General features: G+C 35.7%; 1 protein-coding gene across 2 annotated transcripts in view; it reads left to right on the top strand.

Moving 5' to 3' along the window:
- The window catches only part of CTNNA3 (catenin alpha 3), a 1,804,468-nt gene that overhangs the window by 1,727,448 nt on the left and 50,212 nt on the right, over nt 1-26,808 (top strand). For both annotated transcript variants that reach the window (XM_059397521.1, XM_059397522.1), the window contains 2 exons: nt 15,365-15,470; nt 21,642-21,776. In XM_059397521.1, coding sequence (XP_059253504.1) covers nt 15,365-15,470; nt 21,642-21,776 — 241 coding nt within the window. The remainder of the gene's footprint in view (nt 1-15,364; nt 15,471-21,641; nt 21,777-26,808) is intronic.

Here is a 26,808-nt window from a genome sequence, read left to right as displayed (position 1 = left end):
ACCCTGGTCTATAGTTAAAATTCACAATAGTTATTTTTAATGAATAAATTCATGAATAAATAGATGACTGGATGAACTATTTTTCTACTTTTGCATCTAACAGCTTATGATGTAATAGGGAAAACATTCTTTGCCCAAACAGTCTTTCTATAGGAGTGACATCTCCATCCATTTTGTGTTACAGAGATTAAGGGTCCTGCTTTATTGATGTTTCTGTTTATCATATTGCCTAGCAAAATACCTCACACATCACCAATAATCAATAGCTATCATTTAAATGAGTGAGTTAATTAGCACACTTCTTGGAAGTAAAGTAGCTTTTCCTAAAGAGTCCTAAAAACTGGAATCTTTTGTGATTGAAGATAGGAGAAAGATGGGCTATGTTTTTGTTTTGGGACCCAAAAAAGAAAGAAAGAAACTACAACCTGGGATAGTATTACCATAGGGTGAGAATTAAAGGTTCTAGGTTTGACTGACCCTCTGCTCTGCCAATTCCTGAATGTTTAAAGGTTATTAAGCCATTAGCTTACATGAAGCATCAGTATTTTTCTTTTTCTTTCTTTTCTTTTTTTCTTTTTCTTTCTTTTTTTTTTTTTTTTGTAATTGGGACTGATAATCTGTCATTCTTATACTGTGGGTTTGTTAGTATATCAAAATCAATACATATCAAAATCAGTAATCTATTGGAAAGTGCTTTTTAGTGTGTAAAGTATCATACAGTTCAAACTTACTGTTATGGGTAATATTAAAACATCTGTGTAAATAAATAAAAAATCTTTAAAAAAAAAAAATCTGTGAAACCAAAAGTCTATAATCTGTTTTATCCACAAGTAAGCCCAACAGATATGCCCAGTTTTAATTAGCAGCAGAATGGGGGAAGGAAGGAAAAGGGAATAGGCAAAGAATAAAAGAGAATGCAACAAAAAGAGAAGAAGATAAAACATACAAGGTGAGATTGCGCAGAGAGGGTATGAGCAGGAGGGAAACAGAGAAGAGGAGGTAGAACCAAGAGAGGAAATGATTATATTTGATAGGGATTTGAGAATGGCACCCATGGTGACCAGTAGGTTAATGGGGCTTCATCCATTTCCAAGAAATAGGCTGTGTGAGGCCAGAGATGAGGTTTCAATCCAACACAACGTTAGCCAAGACGAAGTGTCATTCCATGGAAATGGGTAAGTCCCATTGCCAGAGACAATACATTATGTACTTGTTCATTGTTAAGATAAAAACTGCAACAAAAATATATGTGCATGGTTATGAAGAATCTTTCTCATGTGGTTGATATGGAATCAAGAGCCATATTGTGGCAAGAGGCCCCCATCTCGTAGCGGGGTATGTCTTCAGAATCCTTATATAAACTACAGTGCACATGATTTGACTGCTCTTTATGTTTATTCGACTTGGCTCAGCAGTAGCCTCTGCAATTCTACCAGTCTGGCCTGGCACACCTTCCCACAGTTAGTTGTCATGTGCATGGCTTAATGATGGGAACATAACCTTTGAAAAGAAAATGAAATTGTTAATCTCACTTTGGTGATCCTTGGGAGCTATCTGAGTATGTGCAGCACCAGAAAGGATGCCCAAGCTTACTTAACTCTCAGAAGACAGAGCAGAACCTTTAATTCCCAGCCCTTCAAGTATTTGCCATGTTTCTAGAAATAGCAGCTATGTTTAAAAATAAGTTGTCCTTTTGTTCCTTGGATTTTTTTTCTTATTTCTAATGTTTTCTGGTTTTCAATTTGGAGTCGCCTTTCACCTTTAGTTCTTTGCTGCTCTAAAAAGGCATCTAAAAATAATTCCTGTTGTCTTTACTATAACATCTGTGCTTACAGGAATAAACTGTTTTTGGTTGTTCTTTAATTTATATAATGCTTTCTTCTCTTATACCCAATAAAGTTAGGAATAATAAAACTATGTTCTTATGGAAAAATTTTAGAATAAAATAGTGTCTCAGGATAATCATTCATTGCCTCCTTTCAGTTGCTTATTTAGGTGATTATCCATTGTGAATTTGATATTTATTTTGAACGTTTTAAATAAATATACTTTTATTAATAGTTCTTTTTCATGCCTCTGGCAATATATTATTTGGTTTACCTAATAGAGGCAAGAATACAAAATAAACTTCATGGTTTTGTATTCCTTTCTTTGCAACTGGGATAAGGGAATTGATTAACTTATCTCTTGAAATATTTATTTTTGAAAGAACTATATGTAAGTTCATGGCTTGTCTCCTTACTGCATTCCCTGCCTCCAAATGTTCTGGAAAACCTAAGTATGAATTATCGATGGACCATTTCCCAATAAGCTTAGAGTCTTCGTTCAAGAGCTGAGACATGCATATACATAACTCTAAGGCAGGAATGGACGGCAGTCTCAAGAGAGGTACTGTAAGATGGCAGAAATGTTCAGGGGGACTAAATATGTATTTCCTGCTTTAGGCAACTGGAAAGACTTTCTGGAAAAGAGAACATTGAGCTATGTGTTTAAATGGTACTTTCTAAAGTGGGGTTGTTAGCTATTCAGTTGGAGAGTGAAAAGGAAACATTTGAAATTTTATTTATGTTTGTAATCAAAAACGTTAAGAATTGTATTCTTACCAGTATTTCGTATGTGACTAATGCTGATAGTCTACTGCTTATTGCAGACAAGAGTCTAGAAGGATTGATTATGGTACCTTCACTTGTTCAATAACTTTCCACATATCAGAGTTAATGTGTGCCTGGTTAACTGGATTTATGAATTATATTCCAGTATAATAACTAGTTTCAACTAAGCTAACTTTCATTATTCTGGATCTGTTTTTTTAAATTTTTAGAAAAAGAAATGTGGATAGAGGATAATTAAAAGGGAAATATTTCCAAACAAAGAAAAAGGTGTCAGAGTTGACAATTCTCTTTCTTTCTAGGAGGAGATATTGGTTAGTCACATTCCAAAGCTAAAATCAATGAAGAACTCATAAAAATTGACAGAAACTGGGCCAATAAAATTAATTGTCATGAAGACTGCTTGAAGAATGGATTTATATTCTCTAAAACTCATGTTAAATTTCTCCTTCAGGGTATATTGTGTCTTGAGGTTGTTTTTAATGCCATTATCATTAGCAAGATATTTAAAGTAGTTTCTTCAGGTTTGATTGATCTCTTTAAAATTTATATGTCTATGTATCTTTTATAAATAGGCATAATTTATTAGCACACATGTACTATAAGTAAATATGTATAGAGAGACGGGCTGAAGGTAAAATATGTTATCTCATGCTATGCTCGACAGAGCAAGCTGAATAAAGTCCCCAAAGCAACCTATTTGGCTAAAACTATGAATGTTTTTCTGTTCAAAACATCAAAATTTCAATGTTAAGAGGGGATGTCTTAAGAATGCTAGCTCTTGGCACAAGCATATTAACTTTCTTGGAACTGATCCCACGAAATAGTCATTGTCTTAATGATTTTAGCCTCTGGGAAAATGTCATTTTTTTCCCCATTGGGGGAAAAAGTTATTCAGCCCTAGTCTGTAAAGCCATAGAAATGAATTCTCTGAGCTTCCTCTTGAGAGTAATAAATTTGGATTTTATTCAGAATAACCATCTTATCACATGGCCGTTGATGTTCTGGTTTCCCATTATTTTCTCCTCAAATATACCACCTTCCTCTTAATTTGAGACCCAGTATCTCATATTTCAAGGAATAGTAAAAAACAAAACAAAACAAAACAAAAAAAAACATGGAGGTTTAGGGAGGAGCGCTAGGCAGGAGAGAAAGACAGCTATCTCAGTCAAGTTCAATATGCTTGCATGCCATCATTAAAGTTTTCAAAAGAATTTCGGGAAACCTTTGAGGCCTATTTTCAGAAAGAGAACAGGCAGGCCCTGAATGAAATAGACCCCCCATAGAGAAGGGAGGAGGAGATCTGTGGTCCCATGCAAACTGACACCTTGACCCAAGGCACTGCTGAGAGGGCCCCAAAGCACCCTTGCCTAACAAAGAACAAAAGAAGTCTAGAACATTAAAAAAAAAAAAAAAAGACGGGGAGGAAGAAAAAAAATGAAAACCTAAGCCCAGACTTTCTTTTCTGTTCCTTTCTATTGTAATTTTGGTTTAATAAGAAATAAATCATTAAGCACACAGTTCGAAACTGGGTTATGGTCCTTTTAATATAGTTCAGTCTGATATCGACGTGTGACCTTCCAGACTGAGCCCTCCAATATAAAAGCAGGTCTAAATAACTAAGTATGGCATGCGTCTATTTTATTTCAAGGCAAGAGATTTTTAGGGCCAAGCGGGCACACACAGACAAGAGGGTGGGCCGCACAGCTGGGCATGATGCTGCATCGTGCGGTTTTATAATGATACTGATTTAACATCTCTTAATCGAGGAACCGTTAAGTATGTTGTCTCACACAGCATTAGATAAATAATGGGGTATTAGGCCTGACAGAGGGAGGAAGTAAGAAAATAATGTGTGTCTGAAACTAGAGCAGGTTATTCCATTCATATTTTAGAACCATACCTTTTATTTTAAAGAAATCAGCTTTGGGTCACTGCACAATACAATAAATTCAATAAAGCATACAAATCAATGGAGAGCAGCAATTGTGGCACATTAACAAGAAAACCAGTTGCCTGAAACTGTGTATCGTCACACTCAATCGGAATAAGCCATATGAAAATGGTGGGCTTTGTAATATCTTAAAATTTAATAAACGATAGCTATCTCCAACTAGGGAGGGAAGGAAGGGAGGCCTTGCCAAAGATCGACTGGCAGTTTCCGTTATCTCAGAAGCAGTAAGAAGGCCAGATGCTGGTGGCAAACCAGAGCCTGGAACCTCCTCCGTGTCACGTGGGTAGGTTTTGACTAAGTTAGTGACCTTTCACTCGCTATGTTTCTTCAGCAGGACCTTAGGATAACATAGGGCTATGACTAGAATGGGAAGTGAGCTGGTCTGTAGGCTTAAGGAGGTCAAATGCTAAATTATATTATTTTCATAAATTGAAAGTGATTATTTTCTAAACCCATAAAATTTGGTCTGATATTAAAGGAGCAGGAGCAGGGAGTATATCACAGTGGTTTAAGGGGAAGCTGGAAAAAATGCCCATGCTCTGTAAGAGATCATATACATGATTAATGCTGAGGCCAAAGCCAACAGGAAAAAGAGGTACTCCCACAGCCAGAGAGTGTGATTGTATTTACAGTACATTGGCTTTGATTAATGTGCACACTCAGAGAAGTAATGTGTGGAAGGCCAGGAAAGACCTGTTTTCAAATGTTGGTGCTGAGTACGGATTTCCCATTATGTCCTGATAGGGTATTGATGAATAATGACTTAAAGTCTTTTTTGGGGAGAGGATGCCAAAGGGGTTACTTTCCCATGCACAGGGTTGGATATAAATGGGCTTCCTTGTCAATGCTCACTACCCTTATGAGCCTGGAGAGCCACCAGTGTGAAGTTTATCCCTTAATTCAGTTTCAATAACCAATAATTTGCAAGACGTATCTTAAAAGACTTTAACTGTAATATTCTCCCTAAATGACCCCTTTCAGTATGCAGTGGATAGAGTTTCTCAATGTCATATGTTTATATGTTTTGTTGTTGTTGTTGTTTTGAGATTTTATTTATTTATTTGACAGACAGAGATCACAAGTAGGCAGAGAAGCAGGCAGAGAGAGAGGAAGGGAAGTAAGCTCCCTGCTGAGCAGAGAGCCCAATGTGGGGCTCGATCCCAGGACCCTGGGATCATGACCCGAGCCAAAGGCAGAGGCCTTAACCCACTGAGCCACCCAGGCACTCCATGTTTATATGTTTATAGTTTCTCATTGTCTTATGAAAATATGTTCCAGAGTTTTCAAAGCCTGTAGGTCCCAAAGAAAAAGTGACAACATTAATAATCACCTGAAAAACTTTCCCCACTCACCCCAGAGAGGATGCTTTTCCTCCTCTCACCCCAGGCTAGAGTCTGATGTGCTTTCAGTGATTGTGTGTGTTTCCTGTGTAGCCCTGGGAGGAAAGAAAAGCATGCTAAAATTAATGTGTAGTGTATGGGGGAGGGGGAAGGAGAGCACCACCAAGCCCATGAATTCTCTCTAGGTAACTCTGCTTTTTCCAGATTTCCAAATTTCCCCAGGCCTCACTCTTTGATATGAATTGTAAGTAAAAGAACATACAGCTAGCAAACCATTAGGAACCAAGAACTGGACACTTTTACTGGCAGTTAGAATAATATAGATCATGTGAAAAACAAACAGAGAAACAAACAAAAAGCCCCCCAAAACAGAAATGTAGCAAGCTGGAGAAGCATCCACCACAGCACCATCAATTTGTTCAGCTGATTTGATCTATGTCCAGAAAAACCAGTAACTCCTTCATAGGACCCAAGTCAGACTCCTTGGTAGTAACTCATGAGGACTGTGATAAACAATAATAGCTCTCCAAGATGTCTACCTCCTCATCCCATGAATCCTGTGAACCTATGAATGTCACCTTCTATGGAAAAAGAGAATTTGTGTTGTTGTTGTTGTTGTTTATTTTTAAAGATTTATTTATTTACTTTAGAGAGAGGAGGAGAGAAAGAGTGTGGGAGGAGGGAGAGAGGAAGAGGGAGCGAGAGACTCTCATGCAGACTCCGTTGGGAGACCAATGTGGGACTTGATCTCATGACCCTGAGCTCAAGACCAAGATTCGTAGACTTAACTGACTGTACCTCCCAGGCATCCCACAGAAGAAACTTTGTAATTGCAATTATATTGGTGATATTGAAGTGGGAAAATAATCCTGTATTATCACGGTGTGTTTGAAGTAATCACAGAGGTCTTTATAAGAAGGAGCAGGAAGTCAGAAAGGAGAAAGCCACTAATGTGATGACAGATTTGCAATTACCTTTATTGTTGCTTAGGAGCTGGAGGAAGTAGCTACAAGCCAAATGACACCGGTGGCCCCTTGAAGCTGAAAAAGGCAAGGGAATGGATTCCCCCTCACAGACTCCATCCAGAAGGAACCAGCCTATAGGCACCTTGATTTAGCCTCGTGAAATGAATTTATTTTGGACTTCTGACCTCCAGAACTGTAAAATAATAGGTTTCTGATGTCCTAAGACACCACTTTGGGATAATTTGTTATAGTAGAAATAGGAAACTAATACAAGGACTCTGTGAGGAAAGACTAGCAGAACAACTGATACAAGATAGGATTGCAGTTCTGGAGACAGAGGGAGCAGTGAGAATCAGAATCAATGCAGCTCCCGACTCTAGTTTTTCCTTTAGGTCAGCATGGGCATGTCCTTACCTTCAGAAGAACAGATGAGAGCAGAAGTGTTTCTCAGATGTCTATGATCTTTAGATGTGATATGAAAGCAGTTTATTTAACTGGTCATAATTGGGGATGAGGTCGCTAGAAAAAAACTTCTACCTACACACAACAATTTTTGCCAGTTTTAGAATCCTCAAATGAACATTAATGTCTTCATTTTTGGTTCTAGAAAAGCTTCTGGTAGTCAATCATGGACTCCTACCAGTAGCTACATCTCTCTCTGAATCAAAAGTCAAAAGTGCAGCTGGGAGAGAAGAACACAATTGTAACCTTCTCTTCCCTTCTCTTCTCTTCTCTTCTCTTCTCTTCTCTTCTCTTCTCTTCTCTTCTCTTCTCTTCTTCCCTTCCCTTCCCTTCCCTTTCCTCCTCTCCTCTCCTCCCCTCACCTCTTCTCTTCTTTTCTTTTTTTCCCTTAGATCTGCTTTCAGTCCCAAATAGAATGAGAGAGAGAAAGAGAGAAAGGTCAAGTTGCTGGTAAAAGAAATTTAATCAAAGGAGAGGTTAGTTATTTCATAACTTTTGGAACTGGTCAGATAGACAGAATATGATGCTTTAATAGAACCCTGTACAGAAGGGTGCCTAGGAATCTTGTTCTTGTGTACTTCCTTACGATGTATGAAACATTCCACTGACTCAGAGCTATCCATCGAATTTCAGTGCTTCAAGAGGAGTACTGACAGAAAACCTATGATGATATTTCCATGTACATGATTGCTCTCTCTCTTTTTTTTTAAGATTTTATTTATTTATTTGACAGAGATCACAAGCAGGCAGAGAGGCAGGCAGAGAGGGAGGGGAAAGCAGGCTCCCTGCTGAGCAGAGAGCCTGATGCGGGACTCGAACCCAGGACCCTGAGATCATGACCTGAGCCAAAGGCAGCTGCTTAACCTGCTGAGCCACCCAGGCACCCCTACATGATCTCTTTTTAATTGGCTCTGAAGGTAGTAATGACTTAAACTCCTTGCTTTTAAATTTAGACCAACCAATATTCATACACCTTGAAGAAAAGTTAAGAAACTTTGAGCTTTTATGCTCCTGTTTTCTTATTTATAGGGAAAATATAATAGATTCTAGAACAGAACATAATAGATTCTTGAAACAGATAATAGATTCTAGGAACATGTAAGGCAGCATAACTTGTCCTCTGCATAATTCTGGGAGTATCTGTGATATGATGGCTACTCTTAAATTTGTGGGTGATGCACAGCGCTGGGTGTGAGAATTGAGTGAGAAAGTTGAGCATTTTAACAGTTCTTGGAACACAGTAAAGTAAGTTCACAAAAACTTTTTTTTAAATTATGTATGCTTTCAGTATAAAATTATACAAAAAGTAGTGAAATCTTCACACTTAGGAAGAACTGGGGAAGGTTGTCTGTGTTATGAAAGACAAAAACAAAAACATCTGGTTAGCTGGTCTCTTCTTTGCCTACAAGTTAAAAACAAACTTTGCTAAGGAAATACTCCATTTTAATTCTACTTCTGCTTCCTCTTGGTATTTAGGGTTTGGGGCCCTTAAGGAGACATCATGAAATCCTTCTCTAAATGTTATAGTCTGTTTAAGATTTGATACAATGCTAACAAATTATATCAAATTGGGGAAATTGAGGGCTGAAGAACAGAAAAGATATATGGTCTATGTATATGTATATGTATACATATATGTATATATATACATATATGTATTTTTTAGAAAGCCAGTTTTTAGGTTTAAAGAGGGGAGTTCCTACCTCCTATATGCATGCCCCATATATACAATTACAATAACAGCAGCAACAGCAATAATTATAACAATAACTTAAAGTATTTTCTCTGGGTTGATCCCCCCAAAAATCTCTGAAATAAACCCTGCCCTTGTTTCATAAATAAATACAAGATTGAGCATGAAAGACCATCAACACCATGCAGAAAATAATACTTACATAGGTTTTAACTTTAATAATAGACTATCCACAATGTGATCATTTCAAAGCAAAAAAGAGAATTGGTGTTCTGCCCAGGCAGAGTATATGTCTCATAACTTCAGCTGTATTGGTGAAGAGCCTTGGTTCTTTCCCAATTTTCTGAAGTGTTTGGTGACATCCAAAATACCCTTCACAGGAACACAGACTTTAGTTGCTAAAAATAAAATATAGGATTTTAACATCTCTGGAAATATGTACTTAGGAAATGCTGTAAAACCCTTTTCTTTTGTTCCTGTATCCAAATAGAATATATATCCCAGCCTTCTTTGTAGCTACATGAGTCTATGTTTCTGGATTCTGGAATATGGATTGGAGTGATGTGTTCCAATTCTTACCCTGATTCTTCAAATTTCCTGTGAGATTCTGATTTATTTTCTCAAGTCAGATGTGTGGGTACTGTGGTCCAGCATAGCCTTAGAGAGGAGGTTATCTTGGAGCTGGAAGACAGGTGCTTCACTGGCTATGTGTTGTATCGCCTGCCCTTATTGTGATGTGAGATAGGAATACATTCCATTGGGTTAAACCACTAAGATATTTTGATGTTACAGCAGTTAGACTACCCTGAATAATTTGGAACCAGAGGAGCAGAAATGAAAAAAAAAATGTATATAACTCTCAGACAATGTTTACCTTCTTTCATGGGGCAACCAACCCCTTTTCCTGACTTGAATCCCAAAGGTTCCTTAGGATACTAATTGCTCAGGATGATGTTAGCAGATTACTCACTTACTGATTTTCCAATGACTTTTACAGAGTCTTCAAAATTTGAAAATAACATTTTACAAGAGAAAGTAACATCCAGAGGGAGAGAGTTGCCTAATTAAAATTACATGTTTGAGTAGTAGGAGAACAGGGTGTCCTTGCTTGAGTCTGGTACCTCTCTTTATCTCATCATTTTTGGTTGCTTCCTGATAATTACTTTTTTTTTCTTTTGTATCTAATTTCAGGATTACAAGTAAGAGAATTCTGATGGTACTCTTGTAGAGCTAAATCACTTATATTAGGAGGTTTATACCACCAAAAAGATGTCACTAAATATAAATAAACTCTTTAAAAGGAATTAAAGGACAACTTTGAACAACAACAATGACTCTGAACACCCAGTGTATGAGAGTGTATATATTTTATAACCTAATGAAAGGATATTATGAACAAGGTTATACAGAGTTATGTTGTCATCAGGTATAAGAAAGGACTCAATTGAATCAAATCTGTTCACATTGTTTGGCAAGTACTGTAATTTTTAAATAAAAAAGGCAAGCAGAATTTTTTTTTTATAAAATACTGTTATTGATAAAGGGATGCAGAAAAAAAGTACCATTTGCTGAGCAACTAATATGTGCCAGATATTGTAGAAATTACATGATTTTGTGAATCCTTACCATGTGGCAAGTATCACAGTCATTTTAAAGAAGAGAAAATAAGTTCAGACCAACTGTTATTTACCCAAGGCTACATAGCTAATAAGTAGCAGAACTAGGATGCAGGCAAAATGTATTTACTGAGTCCATATTCGTTTCACTCTACTCAATAGAGTTGCAATAGTAACATCAAATTTGAGTTTTAGAATAAAATAAAACAACTCTATCTAAAGTTAAGATTTTTAGATGGAAGTTCTATATCTTGTATTATAAATAATCATCCAAATCCAGTCTCCCCTATAGCATGGCTTATGTAATGGCTGAGTTTGAGTTTGATGTTAAGAATCCAAGAAAGCAGAAGAGGAAGGAAGGAAGGGTACTGAGATGAGTAACAGAGAAAAAGTAATAGTATCTCGAGAAAGAAATCCCAAGACTATAAGGTACTTTAAATGTCTATGTAATGTAACATATCATTATTTTGTTGGGTCTAGGAGATAGATTTAGGTTGTAATTCTTAAGGCTATTGTGCATGAGAAAATGGCTATTGGTGAACCTCTTAACCACCTCTGCATTCATGGTAACTGTCATCAATGTCTAAGAAGATCTTTACAATATTTTTCCCATGTTTATTTTATTATATTTTATTGAGGTATAACTGACATATAACATTAGTTTCAGGTGTTAATAATTGACTCTATTATATATATAAACCCCATCTTCTTTATCCATTCATCTCTTGGTGGACATTCAGGTTCTCTTGCCATTTGCAATGACGTGGATGGAACTAGAGAATATTAAGCTAAGCAAAATCTGTCAGAGAAATACAATTATCATATGACCTCTTTGATATGAGGAATTTCAGAGGAGAGGTAGAGCAGGGGTTCACGGAGGGGAAGGAAGGGTAAAATGAAACAAGATGATATCGGGGAGGGAGACAAACCATAAGAGACTCTTAATCTCAGGAAACAAACTGAAGGCTGCTGGGGGTGATGCAGATGGGGGAGGGATGGGTGGCTGGATGGTGGACATTGAGGAAGGTATACGCTCTGGTGAGTGCTGTGAATTATGTAAGACTGATGATTCACAGACCTGTACCCCGGGGGCGAATAATACATTATATGATAATTTAAAAATTAAAAAATTGATTCGATATTTGTATAGTGAAGTTATTACGACAAATCTAGTTAATAATTGAAATTAATATTATAATCTTGCCTTAGTGTGTTGTATTGAAAGAAGTATAAGATAGTCATTAAAGGCAGATTCTGTGGCCAGATTGCCTGATGTCAAATACCATCTCTAATAGTTATCACCTGTGTTATTTAATAAAAGATATATTTACCATCTCTCTCCTTCCGTTTCCTCATCTGCAAGACAAGGATAATTATAATAATTATAAATGTATAGTGTTATTATAATGATCAAATAAGTTTGCGTATGGAATAATGTCTAGCACATAGAAAATGCTAAATATATTAGTTATTGTTATGAAACAAAATATATACTATCATTGTATTCATCTACTAAGTGAACGAAAACATCATGGGACTTACTTTATATAAATGTCAAAGAGAAGAGGATTGAAGAGATAGGTTTTGGTCTTGAAAAGGGTGTAATATTATGTTATCAAAAATTTAGGGGTTACAAAGTGCAAAACATATAATGAAGATTTTTTGTTTTGTTTTTAATAAGTGGCAAAAAATGCCAAATGATTTCAAACATATTCTCTTCCTCTGAAAAGACAAAATAAGTCTGTAAAACTATTTATTTTATCTTTTTAAACCAGATCCCTACCTAACTGAGCTGTTACTGACCAGCTGTATCATCTCATTTCTTGTGCTGATCAAAAGAGAAAGAAGGGAGAGGTGGATGCCAGAAACGGGGTGAGGATGTGGGAGGAATAAGAGTCAAGGTTGGGGCAGCATCAAAAATAGTGGAAAGGTCTATGTTGCACCAATAAATTAAGTTTCAAAGGTACCACTTTCACTAGCCTAAAAAATTTTTCCATGGCCTGAACATTGCTGGGTTGTTGCAACCTTTGCCATTATACCTTCTAGCTCATAGTTAATGATTAGTTGCAAGACTCCCTACTCCAGAGCTAGATCTGCTCTCTTTTTGGAGGAAATAGATTATTATTGCAACCACTATTTATCAAAGGTTTCTGGTATCCAGTTTCTTTAAAATATTTCTGAAGTTTATCCCATCCTCCTCTGGGTATCTTTCTGTGTCGGATCCAAACTCAATGATTGAAGACAAAATTTGCTGACAGGAGATCCTGAGAACCCATTATGGAAATGAAGACAGCAAACAACCTTTGAATGTGTTTCCCAATTTAAAAAGCCTTCATTACATAGCACGTCTCAGGCTGGAATGTTAAAAATTTATCATAGTTTCAGTAATTGCGGCTTCCTCTGCAAGCTTGGCATGATATGGAATCATTTGTAAAATGTGTATTTTGTTTGGCACTCAGTAGGAAGCTTGCCAGACAATACATTTAATTAGGAACATGAAGAAGAGAATAATTGTGGTCTGTCATAACGTATTACTTTTAAGTTCTACACGTGTCTAAGATAGTGGTCTCATAACAACATATGAATATAAAGCTAATTTCCCTTTCATCAGTCTAGGGTTTTTATATGGGGAAATATATTAATTTGATGGTGAAGTGTACATTAGCTGTATTCTTTAGATGTAATTCTTTGTTCCTTGTTTAAGGTATAGGAGTGTTCCCTGCTCTCCCTAGAAACAACCTTTGGCCATTGTTTAAGACCTGGAAAATTGATACATTACCTTTCAAGCTTAGACAGCTTTATTTAAGCTCAACTTTCTCTAGAGATACATGGAAAAAATGAAACACGTTGCCTTTCTTGAAGATAACCATGTCCATAACATCTAGTTCTGCCTGGTGCATTAAGTAAATTTGATAAGAGCAACTTAAACATTGTCATAATTAATGCCAATTTTTAAAAAAATTACACAGCGACATATATCAGCAGTTTCGAAGAGAAGTATGGTAATAAGCATATACCGAGGCCAGGTTTTCACTGTGTAAAACATGCAGTTCCATTTTTTTCATGAAAACTTTCTCATAATGAATTTGAGAGGCATCACGAGAAAAATGCAACAGAAGGGCTGTTTTGGTATACAGGGCACAAGCATTTTGGTGTCCGGGTTTCTAAGTATGGAATACTATTGTCATTTACCTTTGCATGAATCCTCTTCATCTTTTATTACTAGCCAGGGACAGTCTTCTTTGTGAGGAGAGATTTTCCTCTAACAATAAATCTTATTTAGATTCCACATGAGGGCATCTACTCTCAAGACCCGTCCAAGGTATAAATAAGACAAGGATAGAGATTGTTTACATTCCTCTTCTCTTCTAATGGCACTGAATTTTGGCCTCTCAGAATCGTCCTTTTCTCACACTGACCGGCTTAATCTTCCCCAGAGCCTCCCTCCCTCACTCTGCTCCTTTCAAAGCATCACAGCACTTATATTTGTGAGTGATTCCTTCAGGGTCCCATTTTGTGCCATGACAAGGAACAGACACCAAATTGGAACAGTCAGTGTGTTGACAGAAGAGAGTAAGGAACTGGAGATAGGGAAAGGAGAGCTTGAGGTGTATGCAAACTCCATTCATTCAGGTAATCATTTATTTTTGAGGAAAGAGACGATAGAAAAGAATATCTCCTTATGTGATCCCACAAAAGTGTAAGAAGTATACTTCTTTCTTCTTACCTACCTTGTAGAATCCATAAATGATCCCAGGTTTTATTCCGTGGCCTTTGGAACTAAAATTAAAGTAACAATCAAAGCAATAAGAACTTGTGTTACTGAATACTTGTTTTTTAAAGCCATGTTCTGAGCACTTTTTAGACATTAGCTCATGTAATCCTCAGAATAACTCCATGCAGTGTGTGCTCCTATTACCACCAAGGAAATGGACACAGAGTGGCTGTTTATCTTGCTTAACTTGCACAAAACAGTAAGAAGTGGTCTGTTTTTGGAAACAGTCCAAGATAGTGGGACTTCAGATTCATACTCAGTGTTACTATGATACTACAATGAATTAACTGTGGAGAAGATACAATGTGGCAAAAACAAAATGCAATCTATTGAGAGATGGTTTAAAAAAAAAAAGATTATAGGGGTGCCTGGGTGGCTCAATTGCTTAAGCTTTTGCCTTTGGCTCAGGTCATGATGGCAGGGTCGTGTATTGGGCTCCCTGTTCAGTTGGGAGTCTGCTTCTCTCTTTCTCTCTCCCTCTGCATCTCCCCCTGCTTGTGCTCATTGTTGTTGTTGTTTTCTCTCTCAAATAAATAATGCCTCTTAAAAAAGAATTATAAAGATAAAGATTTAAAAAGTAGACTTGGTGATGAAAAGGCAATGTTTAACATATATAAAACATCCCAAATCTCATGTTGCCTCTTAGAATTAGGAAAAGACCTTCAATCTGAGATATCTACTATTTAAAATACCTGGGAATGAAGATCAAATGGAGTTCACCTCTTGTCAGTATTTCCTGAATCTCAACACGATGGGACTTCCCTTTTTACTTTTTTCCAATTTTTATTTAATACCGATGTCTAATTGGTTTCTCTCCAAAACTGAAGTATGTAAAGCGAATGGCCAGTATTCAGAGGAGCAAATCTCATGTGTGTGTGTGTCTGCGTGCATGTGTGTACTTGTATCTTAGAGTAAGACCCTACAACTTACAGGTATTCTTTTACTTTAAGGGGCAAAGGACCACTAAAGCATACAACTGATGTGATCTATGCAGCTAAAATGATATCAGAATCAGGATCAAGGATGGATGTCCTTGCTCGGCAGATCGCTAACCAGGTGAGTTCTCTACAAATGGACATGATGAAAGTCTGTGCTACTTGCTCTCTGCCATCCACCACTGATTGTAAAACAAAGTTGGATTTTTATGTGATTGTATTGGTTTTTCCTAAATTATTATTTAAAAATCTTACTGCATAATTAATGGGTAGTGGACAATCATTCTAAGGCAGCTTAATTATTTCTTAAGGCATTATTATTATTATTATTATTCAATGCTTTATTATTCCTTAGATTTTTGAGCTTCAAAGATATATTAAAATTATTTAAAATACCAACTTTTTGAGTTTTAAATAAACTCAGATTACTTTAATGGGCTCTAAGACTCAATGTTAGTTTTTTTTTTTTTTCTTAATACCTTAGATTTCTTATTTTGCTCTTCAGAAATCAGTATCTTCCAGTATTCTATTATGTTAGGATTTTAATGTTGACAATATATTCTGGAATTCTGTATAAAATTCTAAGACAAATATTGATAGTAGAATACTAAAGTGAAGATACAAAATGCAGAAAGCATATATTCCTTATGGAGGCAAATGCTAAAGTTTCTAAGCACTTGGGTTCCTTCCTTTCCTTTTTTGTTTCATCTTTTTAACATTTTTAATTGTAGTTGACATACAATATTATATTCATCTCAGGTGTACAACATAGTGATTCAACAATTATATACATTACAAAATGCTTACGCTATGAGTGTAGTTGTCATCTGTCTCCATACAAGGTTGTTACAATATTATTAACTGTATTCCCTATGTTGTACTTCTCATCCCTGTGACTTATTTATTCTATAACTGGAAACTCGTACCTCTTAACTCCCTTCCTCTATTTGACCCATCCCCCCACTCTCTTCCCTGTGACAACCAACGGTTTGTTCTCTTTTTTGCTATGTTTCTTAATTTTAATTTATTTTAAAATTTTATTTTTTTATATTTTAATTGAAGTATAATTAACATGCAGGATTATATTAGTTTCAGGTGCACAATATAATTGTTTAACAATTATATACATTACTCACTTTTTTCAGATTTTTCTTGTCTTTGTTACAATTTTTTGAGCAACAGCTACATTATTAATTACCTTTAGCTCAACATTAATTGAAGATTCTGTCAGTGACTTTAGTTAATGTATTGAGAAATATACTTAATGTTTTAAACTAAGGTATAGTATTGTACGTTTTTATAGTATTCACCTTCATAATATATATTTATTTTCCTTTGGGAAAAAAAAGCACTTTTCTTTTTGATTTTGCAACTATTCTACATCATTTCTTGCTTATATACTTTGAGGGAAACTTTATTGGGCTGCTTCTTATTATGTACTTTTTTTATTCTCTGGTTTTTGAAACATGATCACCTTTAAATTGTATTATTAGATATTTCTAGATATGGGGAAAACAAACAAGAATACTGACAGATACAAACATTTTAAAATATTTCTTGAATATACATATGTATATTTTAAGTATCTTGCTATTTTAAGCATTATAAGCATTTTATTAATCTTTTTAGTATATAGTATATATAATATAAATAGTATATAGAGTATAAATAGGTGATTGAAACACAAATCCACTGATAGTTTTCTGATTATAGAATTTTTTGCATTTACTTTTATGAGAGAGACTAAGTAGAGTAAGTGAAACCATAATGCATTAGACAGATTTATGTGTGGTGATAACTTTTTAAATATTTAATATTTCCTGTCAATGTGCTTCTGTTTCTCTTAGAATGCAGCTTTCAAAGTTCAAAAAATTGGGTCACTTGGAAATTTTTTTATGTTGATCTTTTTTAATTGCATCAGATTCACCTCAGTATAGGTACTTTTATAATGTAGCTTTATTACATTATATTGTTGTTTTTAGCTTGATCCAAATCACATGGAAGAAAGTAAATATATTGTCTTGCTTCCACAGCTTTCACATTTTAAAAGAAGTTTAAAGAAACAGTCATTGAACAAGAAAAAATTATAGATGATCCTCTTTGGCTCTTTCCACTTCATAGAGGAGAGTAGTTTCAAATCACTTTTGTTCTGAACAAATAGGGTTCTGAAGAATCAAAAATGATAATTATGAAGCTGACTCTTATTATAGAGATCATCTGGGGAGATTGTCTATGACTGTGCTTCTGATATTTGAAAGATTAAAATTTCTAAAAATAATTAGACAGCAAATAATATCTGAAATTTATTGTGGAATGCAATTGAATAATAAAAGACAATTTTCAGTGTCTGTGTATTATGAAAAGTATCTGCTGGAACATTGGTTGCTTTCTATTTTGAACAACCTAATTAATTCAAAAAAAATTTAACAATTTTTGTGATTCTTCCTAGTCTTTTACTACTAGAGTGTCAGAAGATCAAACATCAACCACTTTTCAATTCCACCCACCGGACTTATGATATCTAGATCTATATATAGTGTTAAATTTAGTTTTATTCTCTAACATTTCAGGTTAAAATTCTTATGCAGAGAGAATGAAGAGAAATTACATTAATTGAGCTTCCTAATTCTATCTACTTGGACTTTCTTTTTTCCTTTTTTCTTTCTTCATTCAGTTTTTTCACCCTTCTTCCTGTCTTGCTTCCCTGAACGTATGTTTATTGTGTGTAATCAAATATAATTTACTACTCTGGCTGCACCCTAATTACCTATTTTAACATTCAGAACTTTAATATAAACTCACTTGTCCCAATCAGCCAGCATATTTGGGGCTTTAGAATTGTCTTGACATGGTATGGTAGGTCCTTTATGCCATTCAAGACATATTGCTTAAGTTCTGTAGAATTCTAGCACAAATTCTGTCTCTATTAGGCAGTATATTCCTAACAGAGAAGATGTCGTTAGCTATCACAATTCTTAAACATTCTACCTATGAACAAAGAGAATGATATGTTAGAGAAGCACTCTTCTTACAAATCCAAGATTCTGGACTCTCAGTATGCATCTCTTTCTATTCCTCAACCCTCCACTGTAATTCATTATATGAAGTAGATCTTCTAAATTAGATGAATTGAATAACACTTCACAAGGTAGGAAACATACATAGATCTCAATTACTTAGAGAAGCTGTATATCTCAAAAAGGAAAGTGATGAAGAGTAACTGAAATAAAATGAATATCTGCTAAGGTGTTTTACACGAGGACAAAAGTAGACTTTCTTACCTCTGTGTGGTGTGTCTGAGGCCTATAATATTCCTTCACTGTAATTTTTTTGAAGAAAAGATATATACAATATCTGCTGGGTACTCCCACCTAATCATAACTGAACACAATTAAAATGAAATTTTAGTGTAAAATATAATGAAAGCCAATGCTAATTCAAGATAGGACAGCATTTAAAACACAAGATAAAGGATCACAAGCCAAACTGTACACAATGCATTTAACTTTGAACAAAACAACTGAAAAATATAATTTATATTTTTATTTTAACAAAATGTTGTCAGCGTCTAGCCTCATTTGAATTATTTCCCTGCTGATGTTATGAGAGTCAAAAATGTATTCTTTAAAACAAAATTATTTTTTCAGTGTTCCAAGATTCATTGTTCATGCACCACACCCAGTGCTCCATGTAATATATGCCTTCCTTAATACCCACCACCAGGCTCACCTACCCTCCCAAACTGTATCCCCCGCAAAACCCCCAGTTTTAAAGTATGCAAAAAAGAAACTTCTGAAGCATTTCTTATATCATTCTAATATGTCCCTTAAGAATATATTGTAGATGCAACTTGAAACAATATTTGTATTTTGATGCTATTATCTACCTGAAATTTATTTTGAGCAGATATTGATAGCTAGATTTGTCCTCCAGATTAATAAATCTTATAAAAATAAATGCATAGCAGTTTCTCAGGAATTAAATAAGGATAGATACTAAATATATATTATCTATTTGTGTCTTCTTTGAAGTATAGTTGATACACAGTGTTATGTTAATTTCAGATGTAAACCTAGAGATTTGAGAACTGGATTTGTTATGCTGTACTCACTACAAGTGTAGCTACCATCACCATACAATGCTATTACAATACCATTCACTATATTCCCTATGCTTGTACTTTTGTTTTCCTCTTATGCCATCATTGGAAGCTAGTATCTCCCACTCCCCTTCACTCATTTTGTCCATTCCCTACTCCTTTCCCTCTGGCAGATATCAGTTTGATCTCTGTATTTACAGAACAGTTTCTGCTTCTGTTTGTTTGGTTGTTTGGTTAGTTTTTCAACTGCACATATAGGTGAAATCATATGGTATTTGTCTTTCTCTGTCTGACTTATTCCACTTAGTGTGATACCCTTTAGGCCCATCCGTGTTGTTGGAAATGGCAAAATCTCATTCTTTTTTTATGGCTGAGTGTGCTAATGAGCAGCAGTGATTGGGCATAGCAAAGAGGAAAAATGTTCCAAGTGTGCTGAGATTCAAGGAGTTGAATCATCCTAAATTAATGACTGGCCAGATTTAATAGATGGGAGAGAAAAAGAAAGCATTCCTCACTGAGATGGTTAATAGAGGGGGAAAATGGGTTTATAGTAGGCAAAGTGGGTTATGAGATAGTTGAAGAATATGTGTGTGGAGTATGAAGTGATGAGACAAATGATGGACTGGGCAAATCCATGTGTATCTTCTGAAAACAGGGCTGGGTGACAAAGATTTAGTTATTTGCATTTTGTGATACTTGAAGCCATAACAGTGTGTACTATGGTGCAAGAAGAGGGTGAGAATCAAAAGATGTCCAAGAACAAAATCTGAGAATGTCAATGAGGCAACACTGAAAAAATTTTAGAACTCATGGTCATGAACAGGAAGAGATGAGATTATAAAGGTGTGGGAGGGCTTTTGTTCTGAGGCACATCGTGTTGAAAGATGAAAGAATAGAAAAAGAAGACATGAAAACTGCAGAAAAAGATGGACTCATTTGGTTATCTAGGATCCCGAGGATGATGAAATCAGACAGCGTCTGAGCTGGAGTAGAAGCGGAGAAATGAACGCTAAGGGAAGGGAAAGGTCATGGACTCGAGCCCTTTGCTATTTCTGATTGCTTGAAATTTCTGTTCTAGAAATTCACAATGACACCTAATACTTTTTATTAACAAACTTTGCCAGCATAGCAGAATTTAAACTGCTGTCTGTAATTGCAAAGCCATTTTAAATGTGCCTTAAATAAAGTTTATACTCCAGTACGGGCACACACACAAAAAAAATTGTGAAACTTATGGAATAAAGATCGTTAAAATTATTCATTTTGCTAATTCACTCTTAAAATTCAGACTGAAAGGTAATAAATATTTTTTTGCTTCTACTCTCATTGTGAAATGATGTATTCTGTGTTGGTACCAAGCATCTTGCTAGAAGAGTGAAGGCTGGTTTAATGTAAGAAAACCACCTAGGCTGACGTGCCATCTGCTTTTCTGTAGTGAGTGTCCCAGTGGTTAAAAAAACTTAAAAAAAAAAAATCTATGCACTAAAATGCTAACCAGATGTCCTGGTCAACATCTCATCTTAATAAACTGGGAAATAATAACCAATGTGTGTTATCATGTTCTACCACTTGATTTGCCTAACAGTCCCAAGCAGTGTTCTTTTAAAAGTTTTTTTTTTCTTCTTTTTTCTTTTTTAAGATTCACTTATTTATTTAAGAAAGAGAGAGCTCAGTTGAGCAATAGGAAGGGTAGAAGGAGAAGAAGAGAATCTCAAGCAGACTCCCCACTGAGCACAGCTACACAGAGCTTAATCCTAGGACAGGAAGACCACGACCTGAGCCAAAGGCAGATGCCCAACCATCAGAGCCACCAGGTGCCCCCGAAGAAGTATTCTAATAGCAACTTTAAGTGAAGGAAATAATTGCCTTTCAAATATTTATTTAGATTCACCTAAAAATGCAATCTGAAGACTTCTAACCTTTTCATAAATTAAAGGCAATTATTTTATGTAACTTTTCCTGTCTGAAAATTCCTTGACTATTTCTATCATCTGTGCTGAAGTCATTAAGGTTGAGGCATGAATAAAATCTTCTAATGTTGGAAACATATCAGAATCTATCTGGGACTGGGCTGAGAAATGGGGCTCCATGACAATAAAGTTGCTCCCTTATAAGGTACCTCCAATGTTGTATTAAAGCACTTTGATATACTTACTACTGTTACTTCCACTTTTATCTTTTATGCCTATTTAGTGTCCAGATCCATCATGCAAACAAGATTTGTTGGCCTATCTGGAACAGATTAAGTTTTATTCTCACCAACTGAAAATCTGCAGTCAAGTTAAAGCTGAGATCCAGAATCTGGGAGGAGAGCTCATCATGTCTGCTGTGAGTACTGCCTGTACTCACTGCTGTGAGTACACCATCACATGTAAAGGATTTTTGGAACAAAGCAGTAACACCCCTCCTTACCTCACCAAATCTTTTAGGTCTATGTAGGTTAGAATAAACTGAGTTGGAGTGTATTAAATTGCATGAAATTAAATTGGCAAAGATTCAATCTAAAGAAATGTTATGTCAGTACAACTTGTCTTTACTCCACAGATTTTAGAATGAATCAGGATTTGTAGGCCACTTGGATAAGAAATAGATATTAATTTAGAACATGGTTTTCTGACTTCAAAAAGGGGGCAGATGGATCTCTGAATTGAATTTTATAATTTTTATGAAATATATGCCTATGGATTTACAAATATTTGCAAATCAATGAAGAAAATGGCTTCATTACTAGTAATTTATATTCATTTTCCCATCATCCTTTTCTTTTTTTTTTTTTTTTTTTTTTTAAAGATTTTTTATTTATTTATTTGACAGAGAGAAATTACAAGTACACTGAGAGGCAGGCAGAGAGAGAGAGAAGGAAGCAGGCTCCCTGCTGAGCAGAGAGCCCGATGTGGGACTCGATCCCAGGACTCTGAGATCATGACCTGAGCCGAAGGCAGCGGCTTAACCCACTGAGCCACCCAGGCGCCCCCATCATCCTTTTCTATAACATAGAAATTCAGGCCTCGAAAAGTGTTATTTCTGTATGTAATTGTAGAAGTGGAGTACATAGGTGGTCTGGAAAAATTTTCATCAATTCTTTGGTGACCCTGAGTTTCAAACCACTATAAAATGATCATGGTAGAAATAATGTCTAACTTTTCTACTCATCTTTTAATAACAGTAGATCATTCCTCTAGAGCAAACATGGTAATAAAATAATATTTGATATCTATAATGGATTCAGTTATCAGTGACTTTGAGAAGGTCCTTGACCGAGATTATAAATTTAAGTTAAAGTGAAACATCATGAACATTCTAGGAACTTATATTCATGAGGACAAATGATAACAGCATACTTATAAATTTGTAATTTCTAGGACTTCTATAGCCTGACATTCAACTTTTCCCTCAGTGAACTAACATGCTTTAAAAGAATGTAATTGCAAAAACAAAAGCAAAAGGTTACCATCGAGAGTAGAAGGTAGGGAACTAATTCTATTGACAATCTAGCTCTTGCCTATATTTTATTTCATTTGATCCTCACAATAACATGCCAGAGAGATTGTTGATCTGCTTGTTTTATTTTCACTAACACTGGGAGAAAAAAATGACATTCAGAAAAGTTGAAAACTTCCCCAAGGTCACACTAGTACATTTCAGAACGGGCTTAACCTTCAGAGGCTTATGTCTTTGTTATTCATGTGGACAACCTTGAATCTATGATGAAACTGAAGAGCACTGATCAAAAGTAAATAATGTGGAAATGATGTCTAATAAGTATTAGAGATAAAAATATTTTGTTTCCTTGACATTACAATCTTGAAAAAACAGGAAACACAACCCAACACAACCTGTGCAATATCGGTGCCCTGGCACTTTTCAAAAAATGCATTTTAAGCAGTCCCAAGCCATATACACAGAAATCTGTGTGGGTATATAAATACATACTTGCATATAAGTGCATATATGCACACAACATGTATATACATATATACACACTTTGAAATAGTGTATCTTTACTTTGAATTATTAGACATTGTCTTCCTTTTCTCATTCAACATTATACTCCTTTAAAATGTGTACAAGATTATTTATTTATAAACCTAAATCTATCTTCTGTTTACATTTGTCTATTTCACGCAGTCACACATCTACCATCATTCTAAAGCCTAAATTCATATGAATTTTATTTTCCCATTATTTACTATTTTTGCAAGTTGTTGAAGATAAACTTTCTCAAAAAATATACTGTTAAAATATGCTACTGTTAATTGTTCTTCCAAAATATAATTTCCTCCAGATGTACAAATTTGTATTTCCTGTTTGGTATGATGATTCAAATTCACGAATTTACCCATATTTTCAGATAGATTAAGCACAAGTTTATAAGCCATGATTTACAATTTAAAAGCTGAGTCATTATATAAAATAAGGAATAACATTGCAAATCCAAAACTATTTTGTCATCATTTTCCCCACAATTTCCCTTTAGAAAAGATAAATCTGAATAAAGCGAACATCTAAAGCTTCCTTTTATATACCTTACAGCCATCTGCTTGCAGGTAGATCTTGAAAAGCTTTTTAAATACATTTATTTACATGTGCCAAAGAACACTTGCTTTAATCTCTCAGTGACCCTGCGTTCTTGTCTTGTCATCTTTCCTTTTTAAATTGAGAAGAAGCTCTAATCTAAGTCATCCCTCTTCTCTGAGGTCTTTTGAAAAGTAACAAGCATGATTCTAAAGCAGGGAAACTCATTAAAAATTACAAAAATTTGTTATTCCAAACTATAGATTATCCAAAGCTCACTAAGTGAAGTTTGCATTCCAGAATCGGATTCCTGAAGCATTACTCGTAGAAAATATATTTGATTAAAAAGAAGAAGTAGGAAGAGTGTTTTCAGGGTCTGGGGTGTTACAACTTAGGAAAAGAAGATGAATTCCTAGCATAAAAGAATTTGAAGATCATTCTCATAACAGAGCATTCAATTAAAATTATTTTTTAGTCATTCTTACATCTGTCTGCAAGCACTTATCTGAAGTAGCGTGTTTTATTTAGAAGGAAACCGAAGTGTATTAACTAGTCCAAAACCCCAACTATGATTTGACCATCTGTGTGTCAGGTGTTAGAGAACATCTGGGGGATGCTGAAGCGCATACATGATGCTTCCTTTAGGATGATCAAGTACATGTAAAATTAATACATAAACTATACCCGAATATACACAAATGACTCTAAAACCATGTGATAGACTGTGTCATACCAGTATGCACAAAAACTTAGTAAGAGGTGAGAGGATAATTAACTGCCCTGACGTAGCAGGTGGGCGACAGAAAGCTCTATGACTGACTTGGCTGTAATCTAAGCCTTGATGAATAAATAAAAAACAAATGTCTACTCTTGGAGAAGGAGAGGACAAGGATTCAAGGTGGATGGCACAACTGAAATAAAAAAATATAAATAGGGAAAGGCATTCCATGGAAATAGCAAGCAGTCAGATGTGATTGGAAGTAATTGTTCTTGGTACTGTTGGTGTGTGGATTGGGGTGGGGGGAGAGAAGAGAAGCTGCTAAGGAAAGAGGGGCTGTTCAGAAAGCGTCATTTATAACATTTTAACTTTACCCTGCAGGCGACTGAGAGTAATTGAAAAATTTTAAATTCGAGATGGACGTAAACAGATCTAGGTATTTGGAAATTGACTCCTTTTGATAGGGCGGTGATAGATGGAAAGACAAGGGACTGGAGGACAGAGGAGTATTTAGGAATGATTTTTAAAAATAGCCAAAGAGAATAAAAGCCACACTGCCCCCAAGAAGCAAAAGAAGAAAACCCGGAACAAAGCTTCAGCGACCAATGCCGTCGGAAGTCCTCTGAAAAGCGGGGCTTTGGAGGATGCCCTTCTAAGCGCAGAGGCTCAGGTGGACCAGTTGGCCCCAGAATTGGCGTGATGCATGGGGCAGCTGGAGTTGGGCCTCGAAATGCTGAGACCCAGTCTGAAACAGAAAGTATAGGCTGTTGGGGCAATCCCCTCCTGCCCAATGAAAGCACCCCTATGCCAGGAGGAGGTAGCTGATGTGCTCCTTGTTTGGGGACTGCAGGGATCAGACAGAAGCCCACGGGGCGCAAAACCTATGGGTTCTCAGGGCTGCAGCCTGCATAGGACAGGAGCAGCCTGTCACTCGGCCACTAGAAAAGAAGAGCCAAAGGGTCTGCAGGCCGATCCAAGGTCACCCTGGGCACTCCTGATGAAGAGTTTAGTTTCCATTTCTTTTAGGCTCTCCGTCCTGGAGCAGTTCCCCTCCCTGGGTCCTGTGGGGTTTTTTTTGGAGTGCAGGCCCTTTCCAGGAATGCTCTGTTGCACAGATATCTGGGGTGGTCTGTGCATGGCTGGTCAGGAGATCTGGTGCCCTGACTGCTGGAGAGATTGAGACCAGTGTATGGGTTACTGTCAGAAAAGAACAGACTCCTTTGTAGGTTTTCAGATGAAATGTCTTTCCCCCCAGAAGAAGGAGGTCCATTTAGAAAAGCCTTCTATGATAAGGCGCAGTGAGCATTCAGCATGTTATGGAAAGAATGCTTTACTTTAGGATGAGATTAAGCAGCTATTGGTAATAAGAATTATTGGGGAAGCTATCTAACTTTACACTGGTGCTCATCTATAAAATGATGTCATGTCAAATGGTATTGTGCTTTCTCTGTGTCATTGCACTAATAAAACTAGTTTTGGTGGGGGGAAAGGAAAAGAGAGAAAGAAAGGAAAAGAAAGAAAAAAGAAAGAAAAGAGAAAGAAAACTATAGGTTAAGGCAATTTTGTTGAGAATGGAGAGGAGTGGATCCCTTCAAGCAAAACTCTGAACTGAAAGTTGATTAAAGTCACTCTGTTGAATGGTAAGAGTGTCGAAGAAGGAAGAACTAAGACTTTCCTCCAAGTTTTTCAGATTTGGTAGCTTACTTAGTCAAAACTGGCATCACTAACCTTATATATAGATATAGATACAGGTATGTTATATATACACTTTTATAATATATTAATTATATATTTCTATTTTATAAATATATAATTTATATATTATTATGTTACATATATTTATTATTATATATAATATTTATATTTATATAAATGTAAATATATTCATATAGATAGATATGTAAGGAAGATCATATTAGGAAGAGTAAAGCTACTCATTTGGATTTTACCTGTTGAGTTTCGTGACTAAGTGTCATTCAAAGAAAAGGTTCTGGGAGAAGCTGTGTATAGATTTCTGGAACTCAGGAGAGAGGTATGCAAACAAAATAGATGGAACCAATCCAATAAAAGTATGTTGAATAAGAAAAAAAATAGCTGAGACAGGGGCCCGGAATCAATCTTTCTTTC

Source organism: Mustela nigripes, chromosome 4, assembly GCF_022355385.1.
Source record: "Mustela nigripes isolate SB6536 chromosome 4, MUSNIG.SB6536, whole genome shotgun sequence".
NCBI lineage: Eukaryota > Metazoa > Chordata > Mammalia > Carnivora > Mustelidae > Mustela > Mustela nigripes.
This window is presented reverse-complemented; position numbering and strand designations above follow the sequence as displayed.